The 16,661-nt window shown below is 35.4% G+C and overlaps 1 protein-coding gene across 1 annotated transcript; it reads right to left on the bottom strand.

Annotated features, from left to right (window-relative positions):
• Positions 1 to 13,120: 13,120 nt before the first annotated feature.
• Positions 13,121 to 14,485, bottom strand: LOC132545378 (complement C1q-like protein 2). Its single transcript, XM_060209058.1, has 2 exons — positions 14,245 to 14,485; positions 13,121 to 13,527 (listed from the first exon to the last, which is right to left on the bottom strand). Exons 1-2 carry the CDS (start codon positions 14,483 to 14,485, stop codon positions 13,121 to 13,123), a joined length of 648 nt encoding a protein of 215 aa, XP_060065041.1.
• Between the last annotated feature and the right edge of the window lie 2,176 nt (positions 14,486 to 16,661).

Here is a 16,661-nt window from a genome sequence, read left to right as displayed (position 1 = left end):
TAATTAAACTCGTACATTTTATTTCTCACTAAGATTTATGACTAACATTTATAAATAGCAGTTAATACGTCAATTTTGAGTTTATATTTTTTTTGTTTTCAAATGTGAGAAAAATGAGCGTAATACAGAAGAAATGAATACAAAATTTACTTTCTGACTGTACAAGAATTGCGATGGTTCATTGCGGGGACAAACTGTTTTCATATATAATGTGCATGATGACGTGCGGCACTATGGAAACAAAACAATTTCAATTATGAGTGTATTAAACTATTCAGTCTGTATCTTTTTGACCTACATGTGTTTGGCCATAAACTTAGCTGTACTCTTATATATTTAGAAAATAGATAAACCTTATCCCACATTTCTCTATGTCATTTTAAAATTATATCAGTTACGATAGAATCGCACATCTGTGCGATAAAACATGTGCAGTAGCTTATTTCGTTCTGTTTTCCTATCGTGCGTACATCGTATAACGTTGTGCGATCCCACAACTGTATTTTAGGAAAATGGTTGTCTCCAACACGGAGAAGTAAATAATTCACATTTTATGACATTTGATGCTGAACGGATGTCTACATAGCTAAACCCACTAATTTGCCGAGTATTGGAGCGATATGGGTCTGTTTAAATAAAAAAAAAAACATGATAGAAGCCTGTCATAATTGTAGCTCTCAATATCATTTACAACCTCAGGTGAGTGTACTATCTGAGTAAATCTAGTTATACTAACTTTTTAATAGGACTTTCTCCTTCAGACGTTATCAAGTCGAAACATATACACAGGATACTTATAACCTACATGTATTGGAGAAAACCCAAACTTTTTACCGCTCACCGGTACTCAAATATGTAGATACTGAACATTTTCATGGATACAAGTACCATTAGATTTCTTTTGTAAGATTGTGGATTTAAAACCCCGAGCACGCAAATTAACGAAATTTAATTTACTTTAAAACAAAAGAAGCCAATTACCGCCCTTTTATCATATTTTATTGATACAAGCAGTTACAACTTACAAGACAGCAAACTTACACATAAATTATCTATATGTATTGATATGTTACGATTACATAGTAAATTTAAGGATAAACTTTACCCAACTACTTTCCTATATTTACAACTTCTTTTCATACATACGAGAGAAAGAGAGAGAGAGAGAGAGAGAGAGAGAGAGAGAGAGAGAGAGAGAGAGAGAGAGAGAGGTTTTTGTAATTGGATGCAATGTAAGAATTATTAAATTGACATTTACACTTCATTTCACATCTCAAACAACCAACGATTTACTTGTTCATATCCAAATGGTTCATTTTGAAACAAAATAGAAAAAAATCCTTTAATGAAAAAAGCCGACAGAAGCATTCTGCTGCAAGAACCTTGATTCTAGACCATTAGATTATAGAGTTTGAAATGTCAATGTTTCTTTCACTGGAAAAAGAAAATTGAACCCTGTATGTTTCTTAAACTGATTATTTATGCTTATAGAATTCATACCGGAAGTTTACTACAAGGGACAATACCCCAGTGTCTTTCGATCACTTTAGATTTGCCTTAGTCGCCTCTTGGGCTTTAAAATTTTAACCACTTAATGTCTCTGACGTCGCCGTCGCCGGGCATTGTCCAATCGACTGGAGTCGATTCCCTGGCGACGTGAGGGGGGTGCTCCCCTCATGGGGTGGAGTCGTCTGATTATTGATTGGTCTGAAATTTGGAGGCGACTCCTTGGCCTAATAATTGACCTTGTTGTTGAGCTTTGTCTAGACTTCTGGTAATGGAGGAGGACGTTGTCTTTCGTATCCTGTCCTATCTGCAGATCGTCCTTCTATGTGTACTAAATTTTAGATCAGAGGGAATTGAGAAGTACAGTTTTTAAAAAATCATAACACTGTGGCCGAATGTTGTTATGTATATTTGGGCTTATAAAAGATTCTGGGCGGCATTACTCGCCTACTCTTACAATTGATAACCACAGGAGGAGCTTTTTCGTGCGTGGTTGGAAGATCCTCAGACAGGTCACCACTTTAAGTCCCGTCCCCCGGACTATGATTAGTTGTTACCCCACTTTCCTCTTTTTCTTTCTTTTTTTGGGGATTAACGTCCTTGTTTCGGTTATAACCAAGCCTAGGACCGCCATCCTCCCTTTTGTGTGTTTGTTATATGTGGTTCCATAAGTCGTTTGCATACATGGTACACATGACGTGAAATTCAATGCAGCTAATAAAACCAACCTGTTGAGAGGTTTTCATGCTTAAAATAACAAATTAAGAAGTAATATTTTCCCGCAAAAGCTGAAATATGGTGAGATTTTGAAGCTATTTGGTTTATTTGCACCTATATTTATTTCTACGGGGTACTATGGGTCTCGTTCCCTTGGCGCTAGTCGAGTCGAAGGCAAGTGAGAGCACAGATAAAAAAGGGTCAGTCATGGAAGAGTGATTTTATCTGACTTGGACTCCGGAGACCCGTGCAGCCATGATTATGTAGGTATCTGTTATGCGATGGGCTGATTTTGAATTTAAATCCACGATAGCATGAATATCCATGTTCAAAATCACAAACAAAAAATAACCACCTTCAACTATTCCAAAATGTTACAATTCAGGTCAATAATATCTTATGAATAAAAACATTCTATTTTATTGTATGAGTACATATGGTCAGTTATTTCGAAGGACGTGCCAGTAAAACCTCAATTGAGAACCCCTGTGCTTTACCTGGACACGTGGGAACTATAGTCATCTCTTTAGTGTGCTAATTTCTCATCGCCTTACTCTATGTCCTATATGATTTCACACATTACCACAGTCAATGTATGAAGAAATCCTCTGATTTGATCAGGGGCGTATGATAAAGACACCCCTGGATTTGGTTTAAAACCAATAACACTGCGAGAAGATCTGTAATTTGAAAAGACATTATTCTCTGCTGTGGCAATATCTCTGATTTCATGGTTAAGTTTCAAAAAGATATTTTTCAATTCCAAAATTAGCTTTAAAAACAAATTACACTTGACCACGGCTACAATTCTCAATATCATCATACATTTTTGTATAAAATGGTCTTAAAGTTTCTGTTTTACTAAATGCTTCAAGCAGTTTTTATTCGTCACTGTTACATTCTGATAGGACCATATATAATTTGAACCAGTATCATAAAGTATTTGTTTAGAATAACTGATCCATTTAAAAGTCACTCTCCACCTTTCCTGTAACTGAAACATTAACTTATACATACATGTAGACAGTATATTGTTATATTACAAAGTTTAATAAGTAAATTATTTATTTTCTGAGTATTAAACATATATATGATTTTTTTTCATTGTCATGAATAAATTAAGAGATGTTTTATAACCTTTACGGAAAACCTTTCGTAAAACTGGTTTGATATTCTTTTTGTTCTTACGCAAACAATAAAAAAAATTAGTCAATGAGCCGATGATTCGTGATAAAAATGTATTGAACAAATAGTGTCCATAAACATCGGTTATACGTCCTACATTTTTTTTTGATTAAATAGTTCCTTTCAAATAGACAAAGAAAAATAGAAAAGAATAATAGGAAATTCTCTTATTTAAAAAAATCACGTCGACTGTATTGACTTGAAGCGGATATCGAAATAATATATACATAGTTTCATTAAGCCGAGTATCCAGAGTATCCATACCTTTATATCAGTAATTATGTATCTATGTATGTAAATAAACAATGATTATGTTTAGAAACTATTAACACGGTTTATCTAAAAACATGCTATTTATTACCGAAAATTCACACAAAAATTAATTAGATATCAAAAAATTACGAACACATACCTGGAAGCTAACAAAGCTTTAAACTGACAAGACAAACCTACATGTAATTGATACCAGATTAATCTATTCAAACGTGTGCACTCATAATCATATTTTGCATCAATAGACATTATGAGGTCCCCAGATAAAACCCTTCTTCATTGTTCAAATGCCTGTTTTAAATACGGTATATATCTCTTAAGTTCGTCATTTCTTTTTCTCAACATGTGTACAAATTAGAACTTATTACAATGAACAATTATTTATTCCACTCACAGATCACTGAAGGTTCACAGTCAAGAACCCTGAAGTTCAATTAAAATCAGTTTGAGAAATATAATTCAAATTATATTTATGGCTATCGAATTGAATGAACAATTACCGTTTATTGTCAAAGTAGTTGAATGCTTTTGTCGATGGCGACCGTTCAATTTTTTTAGGCGTATTGCAATATGTATTGTTTGAAGCTAGTTCAGGTCATTTGGTGTTGTTTATGTTTACATTGGACATTTATTCTTGCCTGCATGTAATATCTATTTAAGATGGGATTCTATTCAGGTGAGTATCGGGAAAAAATATTACTACTACAATGTGTGTTCATTGTAAATCTAATTATCTGGTCGTTGATTTTCATATTGTTGTACACTAACAGGGCAAACAATAGATCACATTTGACACAGGTAGGTACCGGTCGCAATTTATATTTGCGTACGCAGAACAGAACGTACAAGTTGTGACCCGGTATACTTTTCCGTGATGTAAATGGTTTTATGCCTTTACTTGGTACGATTCAGTGGTCATACTCGCGGGGGTACACGGGTGAATGTCGCCGTCCAGTTATTGGGCGGCGGGAAGGGTTGGGGAGTAGGGGTTCCCTGGAGGGCATTAGTATGGCATCATCGCACCAATTCAATGACGTCACGCGTCAATAATGTAAAGTATGGAGACAAAAATAACACTATAATAGATACATTCCCATTGGGCATTAGCATTTTAGTGATTTTTATAAAAAAAAAAATTGTATAAATAATGAACACGAGTTCCTGGATTGATATCGCATCAGACAACGAGACTATATCTAATACAAATAACAGCTTATAAACTCATGGACCTATGTATTCGAGTATGACGAGTATACACGAACATAAAAACTCCATGTAAATCACTTACAAGTTTTCTTCGAAAAAATCAGGTATCTTTCATGTACTTTTGTTTTTTTTTTAATTTAAAGATACATATGTATTTCAATTTATACGTTGACTATCTGCCCACCTGTTACATACAAATGAAAATATCACTATATTGTAAGCATTACACATTTGCACAGTAAGAAAAGAAACCATACTAAAACATTCATGAGTTAATCGTTTTTGAAGTGATTTAAGTTTTTTAAAATATTAAATTTATCATAAGATATCCTGATGTATTACTTGAATGGACTGCAGCGAATCTATTTTTTCTCTAATAAAGAGCGGGGTTGCATTTTTCTTATCACATGATCATGCGATATCATAATTTTTCGTGTTTACCTAACTAACGATTGGAAGTGTAGTGTTTAATAAATAAATACTTCATCGCAAGCTGTAAGTTGTTTATTACAATTCATTGAAATATATTGAAGGAATATAACGAGACCTAAACAGGGTAGACGAATCTCTTATGTTTTGAAAATCATTTTGAATTTTAGGAAAACGATACCTTCACTTGCAGAACTTTATAATGTACAGATGTCGTTCAAAAGATCAAAGTTCATTAAAACGAAAAACAATTGTTCCTTACGTATTTGATAATGTGTTTGTGAAATAAATAAACTTGAAATTTAAATAATGTCTTATAATTTAATACAGACCTGGCTATTCATACCCACACCATGTCGTCACCCTGCTAAAGTCCGGTTGTAGTGACGTAATAGACCATGGGGTGTGGTGCGTCAGCAACCTCATTAGAGTCCCCAATCCTGGGGACAGAAGACAAGGGATCTGGTGTTATAAGGTAAATCATTGAAAACATCAGTTTTTCATAAGAATTTGATTAATGGAACTTAAACTGTAACATTCATTCGGTGTAAACACAGTTTGTTAAATCCACACAGTAGTACGCTAGATACGGATGTGACCGTATTGTGTCCATACTGTCGTCAACGTTAAAAAGACGTTCAGTAATTGTCAGTATATGTTTTTCAGATTTCATATTTATTTGTTATTAAGATATTTAACTTGATCTTAAGATATATCAAATATACAGATTCGTCAATAAAAAAGTGCGAAAAAAGCAATTTAAATATTTGCCTTTTACGAAGTTCCTGGTATGCTAAACAGCCGGAGGTAGTAAAAATGTTACCGGCCCATTTGTGTTTGTTTATTTATCGATGTGTGAAATTTTTCATTTTTTTAACGAGTTTAAAAAATCAAATATTACTATTATATACGATATAAATGCTATGGCCTTTCCAGGTGTGACATATTTCTTACTTCGTTTTTCGTTTCAGTTCAAAACCTCGACAAGACTTTAAGCATCACGTCAAGCTCGCAGAAAAACTTCAGACACACAGAACAAAACGGAAACGGAGAAAGCTTAGTGAAAATCTAGCACTTAACGTTAACATTATAATGAAAATGAAAGAAAATCTCCGGAATATTCGTCTAAGATTCAAGACACCACTGAATCCTGTGATTTTGGGAGATATTAATACGGAAGTGACGTCATCTGCAAAAATTGTGCGTGTTTTCATTAGCAGCACGTTTAAAGGTAAGTTACCGGGAAGTGTGTAATCGACATCTAAAAAGGTACGCCACTGTTTACTTTACATCACTTTATTGATATGTTTATATTATGTACTAAATATCAAAGGAAGTTTTGTGTGCGTGGATTTTTGGCAAATATAGCGACCATGCCGTGGTCAGGATAAATATGGTAACCCGTGGATTCCAAGGAGATTTATTTTGTCCAACGCCATCCATTGGTTGTTTATCGGTTCTAGTATCTAGTTGTTTATATTTGCCATGGTGCAGCATTGCTGCGATATAATTTTACAACCTCATGAAGTGCGAACTGCGTAGGGGTATTAAGTTAAGTTAATAATGGACGCAGGCAAAACGATGCCTTTATGTCCATATCTAAATTTGATTTAAAATGAAATTGATATATCATACAATGTAGGAGGAAATGAATCGTTACATAGTGACTTAGCAATTTACGGTTTTGAGAGATCAAATTTAGGTCTATTTATATTTCAGTACTTAATATGGTATAACAGTCCTGGCTTAAATGTCTCGTTTTCTGCTGATGCGAACAATTTACCTGTTTCATGGCGGTCCGCGTGCCCGATAGATGTAGGCTTCAGATTCTTGTTCTTCTTTTCTTTTTGCCTCTTTATATAATTTACTCTCCTTTTCTCGTTCTAATTTGGTCAGATCATTCCTGATTTGTGTAGAAGAAAATTATTCGCGGCTACGTAGCCTTTGAAAGTATTTCTTTTATGTATCAGAGAGTCGAATTTCACAAGCATTGGTCGCCCTTTTTCACCTGACGCTGTACCTGAATCCGGGCGTTTTTCCAGTCTAATGACCTTCTGGGGTCCTCCCTGAGCATTTCCACACGTTTCAATGATGCTCTCCACTACCCGAATATCTGCTCTCAGTCTTTTATTTCCATCGTCATCAGGCTGCTCAGGAACTCCAAAAATGACCATGTTGTTCTCCCTGCTTTGCCGATCCTTTACCTCGGAGAATCATCTGAACACTGATGCGTTTCCATCTGTTTCCCAACCTTTTCCATTTCCTTTTTCAATATGCATTCGACATCAGATATTTCACATTTCCTCTTCATTGAATTTCCCAAATCCTAAAGCCTTTTCTCGAATGTTTCCATTATCTCGCAACACCTTTCCTCAATTTTACTATCAGTCAGTATACTTTTTTTCAACTGTCACTCTACACCTACTTTTGATGATTTAAAAGAATTTCGTCTTGTTCTGTAATTAATATTTCATCATAAGAGTTTGAAAAGTGGAAATAATTCCTGTTTCATGTAGGGAAATTTTTCGGATATATATAATTACGTATTCACCTCCCCTAAAGTCCATAGTTGTTAACTATTTGTAATTGTGAGTAGGTGTAAGTATTATGTATCCTGATAACTAACAGACTCGGTGGAAGAGAGAAATATATTGATTGAAGAAGCCTACCCGGAGCTCAAGTCGTTCTGTCAAACCCGGGGGTATGACTTCCAGGTGGTGGACATGCGCTGGGGTGTTAGAGACCAGGCCTCGGATGACCATAGGACCACTGATCTCTGTCTCAAAGAAATAGAATTGTGCCAGAAACTGTCAACGGGACCGAATTTTGTGGTAAAGACTGTTTATCTCATTTTGCAGCGTTCTACTACTGAATTTTAAAATCCGAAATCAATTTATGATCATATAAAACAGAACACACAATAATTCTGAATTTATACAATAATTATCAACATTTTTATTATCAGTCCTTCGTGTCCCACCGTTATGGAGCCCCACAACTTCCTCGTCAGATCGAGGCTGAGGAATTCGAGAAAATGACCAACAATCTTGAGGAGGATTACTCTGATAAGAAAGAATTACTTACAAGGCAAAAAAATCGCAGATTATGAATTTATTTTTTCAACAAATTGAAGATGTGTAATATATCTTATCTGCATAAAATAAAGATTGCTATAGAATATTTATGTGTATTTAAAAATGTGAAAATTGTTTTCGTGACTAATTCCTTAATGTATTTTTAATTGCAAAGTGAGCAAACCAAGAACGCAAACTGTTAATTATTTACTTTGCCATTAATCATGCTATTTTTAAAAAATCAGATGGTACCATCGCGATGAAAACAGAGTACCAGTGACCTACATTCTATCACCAATAAGTCAACAAATTCCAGATTTTTTTGGCAAACAAGAAGAGGAAACGACACAAGCTGCTAAGCAACGGTGGCTGAAGGAGAAATCAGACATGATGGAAACGCTGCAACAATCGGCCCAGAAATATTTGTCACCGAATGAATGTGAAAAATACACGATATCAGGTAGTTGACCACATCACTTACATTGGGGCACCGATCTTCTGCTATTATTAGTTATAATGATTTGTGTTGTTCGGGTGCAACAGTGGTTACAAGAGACAAATGTGTTTGGATCAGGTATATTACTTACGGAATCAGGGCCTGTATTCACGAAACCGTTCTCATGCTCAAACTCAACGTTTGTGCTTATTCTCAAGTCTGTGCCCCAGTGAGAACGTACTCAAAATTCGTATTCATTAAACTTTCTGAACAGGGTAACTAAGAGAACTCTCAAATGTTTATTTTGTATGTCGCGCGATTTTTCGCGTACGGGCACCTGTATTCGAACAGACGACATAATAATGGCCACCGAGAAGGAGAAAGTGCAGTGGAGTACAGCGGAAGAAGCCTCCTTGATCCAAGCAGTACATGCCAGCGAGGACGTACTGTTTGGATCAATGACTGGTACTGGGGCCATTAAACTAAGTGCTAAAAGGAAACGAAAAAAACATGGGATGACATCACTGATATGCTAGGACTTGGAAAATCTCGTGTGCGATCTGAGTAAACCCTATCAATGCCAATTCTAGGTAAAATCATATGTTGATGTCACCCTCCCTATGTTCATCACTTCCACTGTGATCCCTGTCTCTTAATTCACAGTGTCCATGTATATATATTACTATCTACCTAACGAATGGCTATTGCGTGACAAAATTGTATTTGTATATACAATGCATTTATATGTTATGGAAAGGACGTGAGTTGCATTAACTTTTGTCCAATCCTATTGTCTTTTTTTCTTTTTGCAATAAAATTGATTTAAACTACAGAAACGACCAATCAAAAGGTATTTGAAATTTAGCCAAATATAGGAACATGTCTCCCTAAACGGACTAACCATAGAGAGGAGATTGTACTTTCTTGGCTCCGAGTTAAACACGCGTATCTTACTCGCTCCTGTCTCCTGCGGGGTGATGATCCACCAGTTTGTTATGCACGCGTTTCCACGCTGGTAGTTGAACATCTTTTCTTTGACTACCCTGATTTTTTTACGATCCCGGGTCTGAAATGCCTTTTCACCTTCGTTGAGTAGGATGAAATACTGAATTACGTTACAGAGATTAGCCTCTTTAACAAACAAAATATGAACCATATGTGGAGCTATAATTAAACATACTCTTTTTTCTATTATTAGTTTTATCCAGCAATTTAAATATCCTAATTTTAGGATTTTATTTCACCTTTAATTTTTTCTTTTATTTAACTCCTTTTTTAAATTACGGATAATCGTTTTATAAAGTAGTTTGGCACAGAATGACACTGGTTGTCTAAGGACCATAAAAAATAACCAATTACTCATTCTCAAGGAAACCTGGGTTCGATTTCTAATCGCACGTGCACATGTATGAGGTCAGCTGTCCATCAATGAGGGATTTTCGTCTGGTACTTTATTGGAAATAAAATGTAATATTGATTAAGTTGATATGACTTGCTCAGTCTTAGCCATCTCTTTGTCTTGTGATATTTGACGTTGGTTTCAGTGACGGAGAAAGAGACGGCGTTAGGGATGTTAGATATACCGGCCCCTGGGAAGCATTGCCTATGGTTCCGACGTAACATTACGGACATTGAGGATCAACCTCCAAGTGATCTACTAGAAAGATACATGGGTACGTCATTGATATTACGTCATTTTCGCTATTCGATCAACACTGATATGGTGGAAAGATACCCGATTAATTTGTTCAGCGTCATTTCCGATTTCTGAACATGCTTTCGACCTATTCACATCAAATCCTATCCTTCCAGTATACGATTTATTGGATAACTATGTATAACTATTACGTCATTTCCGCTATACATCCCGTACCTTATTTATTATGAGAAAGAAACCATGATGCATGTATATACAAGTCTCTGGGTCTTCTTTGTCAAATTTACTTGATCTTAACCTCCCATTACTTTTTATTAAAATTTATATGCAAACAATTTTCAATTGTAAACTAATTTCACTCGAAAGGGGAAACATTACAAAGATGCAAAAAAGTAACCTTTTTCACTTTATGTTCTTTTCAACAGAATGTAAGGGACCTGATGCAAATTGGCAGACAGCACGAGAGTTGTTAAGGAAGCTCAAAGAAGAGAAGATGTCAGCGATGTTACCATCAGAAAATCTTTTCACCTACGATATTAAGTGGACGGAAACTGGTAAATAGATCAGATAAAAACGATCATCAGTTAATATAAGTCCTTCATTTAGCCCGTTTCTGCTCGATAGGTTAAGGGAGGGAAATTGTTTCTCGATGAGCCAGGGTTTCTGCTCGATGAAACGATTTTTGTTTGTTTGTTTTCTTTTTTTTTACTGGCTAAGGTAGGGTTTCTACTCGAAAATGCCAGGGCCGTTTTTCATTTTAATTGACCAAGGTTTCTTCTCGATTGACCAAGGCCGGGTCTCTTCTTGATTGGACAAGTCGGAATGCCTTCTCTGTGGGCCAAGGCCGAGTTTCTTCTCGATTGACCAAGACCGGGTCTCTTCTTGATTGGCGAAGGCCGCGTTTCTTCTGGATTAACCAAGGCCGGGTCTTTTCTCGATTGGATAAGGCCGAGTCTCTTCTCGATTGGACAAGTCGGAATGCCTTCTCTGATGGCCAAGGTCGAGTTTCTTCTCGATTGACCAAGGCCGGGGCTCTTCTTGATTGGACAAGTCGGAATGCCTTCTCTGATGGCCAAGGCCGAGTTTCTTCTCGATTGACCAAGGCCTGGTCTCTTCTTGATTGGACAAGTCGGAATGCCTTCTCTGTGGGCCAAGGCCGAGTTTCTTCTCGATTGACCAAGACCGGGTCTCTTCTTGATTGGCGAAGGCCGAGTGCCTTCTTTGTGGGCCAAGGCCGAGTATCTTCTCGATTGGCCAAGGCTGAGTCACTTTTCGATTGACCAAAGCCGAGTTGTCTTCTCTTTATATAGGTTTTTTTCAATTGGCCAAACTTTTACAAAAAAATGTAAAATAATATGCAAATTACGGTGGAAATACTATTGTTAAACGACTTCCTTGTCAGGGAATACAAGATGGGTTTTATTTCACATACTTCGTTACCGTAATTACTATAAGGAACATTTGTCACATGAACTGTTATTGATCTATTACAATCAAATGATACTAAATGTAACACATAGAGATATTTGATGAGGCACCTTATAACGTCAGTAATGGGAAGGTCGCGGAGTCGTGACTATCCAGTTAATTTCTGGCGACCAAGTCGGGAACGGAAGTGGGCGTCGTCATGAACGTTTTAATTTAAAGTTTCGAGTTTAGATACATTTCTCTGAATACAAAGTTAAACGGTAGCCAAACCTGTAATATGATTGGATCATTTTGTGGGTACGTTGACAAATCCATCATCTACAACACATCTTCTAGAATTTTACAGTCCAGTAATTCTGAAAATATTGGCTCTCTGATGTTGGACTTCTCGTTTATACAACAAACCTGGAATATAGTAACGTTGTAGGTGCCCGACTCCTCCAAATTGGTAATATGAATGTTGCCGTATTTCTGAGAAAAACTTGTTTTTATAAATGACTTCAAATTCTATAGGTTCTGTTAAATCGTTTACTTTAGGTTAAGTTCGCAGTCACATCTAATCAAGTGCTGTAAAAATATAAGACGAGTATTTTTGTTTGTCTTTCTAGGTAAAATGTCATGTTTGAGTTAATTTCGATTGTAAAATGTCATGCCCTGTAATTCACAAACTTCTAAGATGACAAAAAGATTATATGAAGCAACATTCATGATAACTAATATGGAAATTTTCTATTTTTGTTTTATGGAATGGAGACATAAATAATGAATTTTGTTGTATTTTGCTTAAACATTGCCATATTAACAAATCAGGACAGCCTAGACGTATAGTTAAGCGCAATTCGTATTATTTATTATTTACATTATTTACAACAAAGCGAATTCAACAATATAAAAATATGATATGGTTAATATCTTATTTCTACGAATCTTATCAGATATTTGCAGCGTTTTGAAAAATTATCAATTGTAAATTGCTATTTTTGTGACCATATATATATCCGTTTACTGAGGAAACACAATAAATACTTGAAAAACAGAACCAAAAGTGAAACTGCATTTACGTGTATCAAAATCTATTATTGACATTGAAATCAATTAAAATCTACACAGTATATATCAAGTATTTAAAAACGTGACCCTCGAAATTTCTATCATATTGACTGGACTTTACGATCAATAAATAAATACAGCTTTTTTTAATTTTTGAAGCTAAAACAATTTGAACCCAGAAAAGCCCGAGTAAGTCTGACCAATATAAGCGTCACTGCTAGCCTGGGTAACCTGCACGTAAACACGGTCCCCAGCATGTAAATGCAGTATGACGGAGTTCGAACTTGAGGTTGGTACGTTATTGTCTCCAGTCTGAAGAGCTCCCTCGATCATGCCGTTCCGGAGGAGACTAGTACTGATGGTTCCACCTATTCCATTGGTGGGTACGGCCTGGTTGATGCTCCAATGAAATACGTAGGTCCCCGCTTCGGGACACATGAAAGTGCCCGTGCTCGGGTTATAAGCATTTCCGTCGTTAGTCTGCACCGAGTCAAAATGGAGGGTCTGGCGTTGAGTGATATGTGGAATATTTTGTCTGATCATTGCATAGAACGCCACGTTAGAACCTGCAGAAATAGTTTTATATGCCCTTAAATTTAAGAAAATACATCCTATCTACAACTTCTTTGTCTTCTTGTGATTTAATTATTTTCAATCTCTTCTGTTGTTATCAGTGTGAAATTGGGGAACTTTGTCCAATTTATCTTTCCTAATTTGCAGTAAGTGTAAATCTCCAAAAGAAGCATGAACGTCAAAATAACGTCATTTTAACGTAAAATAACGTTATTTTGAGTTTTTAAAATTGTTTATTTCAGATTTTTCCATTTTGTTTTTTGTTGTTGCTGGTGTATAAAATGTATTTTTTCAGTTATTTTAATTGACTTTCAAATATCCCTAAAATAAATGCAGTTTATACACTAGTAAAGAAAAAAAGTAAACTTTGACCGCTTATTTATTTATTCTATTCCAAAATTAATATTTATCTTTCAATGATGTATTCTCAGCATTATTTTGATATTAGCTTTTATCAATGAAAAATTACAACGTTATTCTAGCAGTAGAACTTCAATATCGTTGAAAAAATAATGTATGAAAAATTGGTTATTTATCTTTTTCTTCAGTGTCCGAAGACATCATAATCCTCTTAGGAAAAATACCCTAACTTTGTATCTCAGTTAATACCTCGATAAAATAACCATAAACATTAAAGACAGAATAGCAAGTCAAACGTGCTTTCTGGTCGGTCAAGAAAAATGTATTGATCTGAAGAAAGAAAGACTTACCAGTTTGTCGTCCCAACCTGTGAAAGCTTCCTGCTGATTCCAAGGTGCTAAGTCTGTCGGATAATTGCTCATTATCCAAACGCAGCTTTTGGTTTTCCATTCGAATTGTGTTCATTTCCTGCTCTAGGGAATGAAACCATTTCATATTGTCTGCTCTCAATTCTTCCCGTTCGTTGGCATCTAGCTTTCCAAAAACTAAAGATATCGAAAATAGAATGGTTGAAATGAGGAGAAACGCCATTATGCTGTAGATCTGTGAAATGCCTTAAATGAAAATGTGGTAGATAGATATAGATCTTGTATGTATAAGGACATGTTTGGGTCAGTCAGTACAAAGATAATGCCAGGTGTCCATGCCTTCAAGTTAAGCAACAATGACACGGACTGGACAATCTTCAAGTGACTCTAATTTATTATACGTTACTCTTATCTGACCTTTTCATCCATGTAACTTCTGATCACAAACCATATTACTGTGAAAGTTGTAAATTTCAAGAGCATTCTATATTCAAGGGTGGAACAGACCTATCTCATATACATAACAACTTCGTAACCTTTACTTTTGGGTCAAACAGATACAGGAGAATGAGTCTGATTACATTTCGACCAATAGTAAATGTATAATCTTAGAGTCAACGACATTCTTCTTTGTCTTCTACTGAGGGGACATTGAAGAGGCCAGATTTGATCAACTGCCGGATTTGCAACAGTTGTCATATCGAAAGATGCAAATAAACGCCGATTCCATTACATTTGTTATTGAAAGAAAAATAAATATAAGACAAGCCATTAAAAAAACCTTTTACTTCTGAAATGTTGAAGATTTTCAAATGGAAATAGAAAGTCTTACAGATATATTCAATCTTTCTGATGTTATGGTTCCAAATATCAAATACTTGCATCGAGAGAAAATCTTGTAATAGTTGTACTTCGACGACGATACGCGGGCTTAGCAATCTGATATTTATGTCAGCAAATTAATGGTTAGTGATATATGGTTACGTCATTCACGGAACAAATAAATCCTTCGATTTCAGGTATTGACAAGAATAACCCTGAACATTGTACCTACCTTAAGAAGCTGACGTCAGACCTTGTGAATAGGATGAAAGAGATGATATTGGACGGTATTGAAAACCAGACCCCAGACAGCCGTGATGTCATGTTGGTCGAATGCTCACAACACCTGTCATTTGCTAGGAAGAGATGCGACATCTTTTTCGGTCGAGAAGAAGTTCTTAATGTAAGTAAATCAGATTTTTAAAGTCTAATTACGATATACAGTTCATCTCTTATCAGTTGAAAAGATCAATAATGCATATATTTAGGCAGTCTTTTCAATTCAATATACCTGAGGACTTTCTGCTCTGTCCAATAACTAAACATTTCATTAATTGCCGGATATAAGGCTCCAACTCTTGCTGTAATTTTTATATAAAATAATTGAACAAGAAAGTGTAAATGTCAATTTTTCTTTTGTTTCCAACTTGACCTGATTCTGTTGTTTTTCACATCCGTGACACAGCCCTATTCCATAACTGTTTTAAATGTCAGATATTTCAATCCACACTGCCTTTGTGAAAAGAATAATAGTTTGGATTAAATAAGAATATGTTAGAAAAAACCCAAACTCCAAATCGATGAAACGAGGCCAAAACACGAACAAATGAAAGGATAAAAACATGGTTTCCGACAGAACAAGCAATTCATGCTTCATTGATCATGAAAATCTTGATCTGTCTAAGATTACACAAATGACACACATGTAATAACGCCTTTTAATACAAAGCTTGAATTAGCTACAAAAGAGGCAAATGATGATTTAAACTGTATCGTATACCTGCTTCGTTCGTCTAGAAATCTTCATTTTCTCAAATGAAGTCAGTAACAACGAACATGTCATTTGGTAGAACGATATAGTATATTACCAAACGTGGTGATAATGATGAACATAAGACTTCCTGAAGTATGACAATATTTATTTACTCTACTTCATTTTTAAGAACGTTCGAGATTTCCTAAGCAACAAGACAAGGAGTCTTTTAGTGATTCATGGAAAATCTGGATCGGGAAAAACATCCATCGCCGCAATGACAGTCAAGTATGCTAGGAAATGGATGGCATGTGGCAATGCTGCTATTGTAGTCCGGTATTTATAGCAAAATAACATCATATCATATTGGTTGGATTTCAATAAAGACGCGGTTTTTTCTGATTTCTTCTTCAGTCTGCATAGTTATCCTTTACTGCAATAATTCACATAAGGGAAAAACGCTTTAATTAAATTTTGATTGATTCAGGTTTCTTGGTACGACGGCGACAAGTTCTACTATCCTTAGTCTGCTACAAAGCGTTGTGAAACAGGTCAAGGCAATTTATAGACAAAAACAGATGGTTTCTCAGGTAAAATATATTTT

Source organism: Ylistrum balloti, unplaced genomic scaffold, assembly GCF_031769215.1.
Source record: "Ylistrum balloti isolate Yb309-2 unplaced genomic scaffold, AGI_CSIRO_Ybal_v1 Utg369844, whole genome shotgun sequence".
NCBI classification, from domain to species: Eukaryota; Metazoa; Mollusca; class Bivalvia; order Pectinida; family Pectinidae; genus Ylistrum; species Ylistrum balloti.
The sequence above is the reverse complement of the archived record's forward strand: the minus strand, read 5'-3'. Positions and strand labels throughout refer to the sequence as shown.

Coding starts and splice junctions, on each gene's coding strand:
- LOC132545378 (XM_060209058.1), bottom strand. CDS start 14,485: ATGGCGTTTCTCCTCATTTCAACCATTCTATTTTCGATATCTTTAGTT. Junction 13,528..14,244: donor CAGGTTGGGACGACAAACTG/GTAAGTCTTTCT, acceptor CTATTTCTGCAG/GTTCTAACGTGGCGTTCTAT.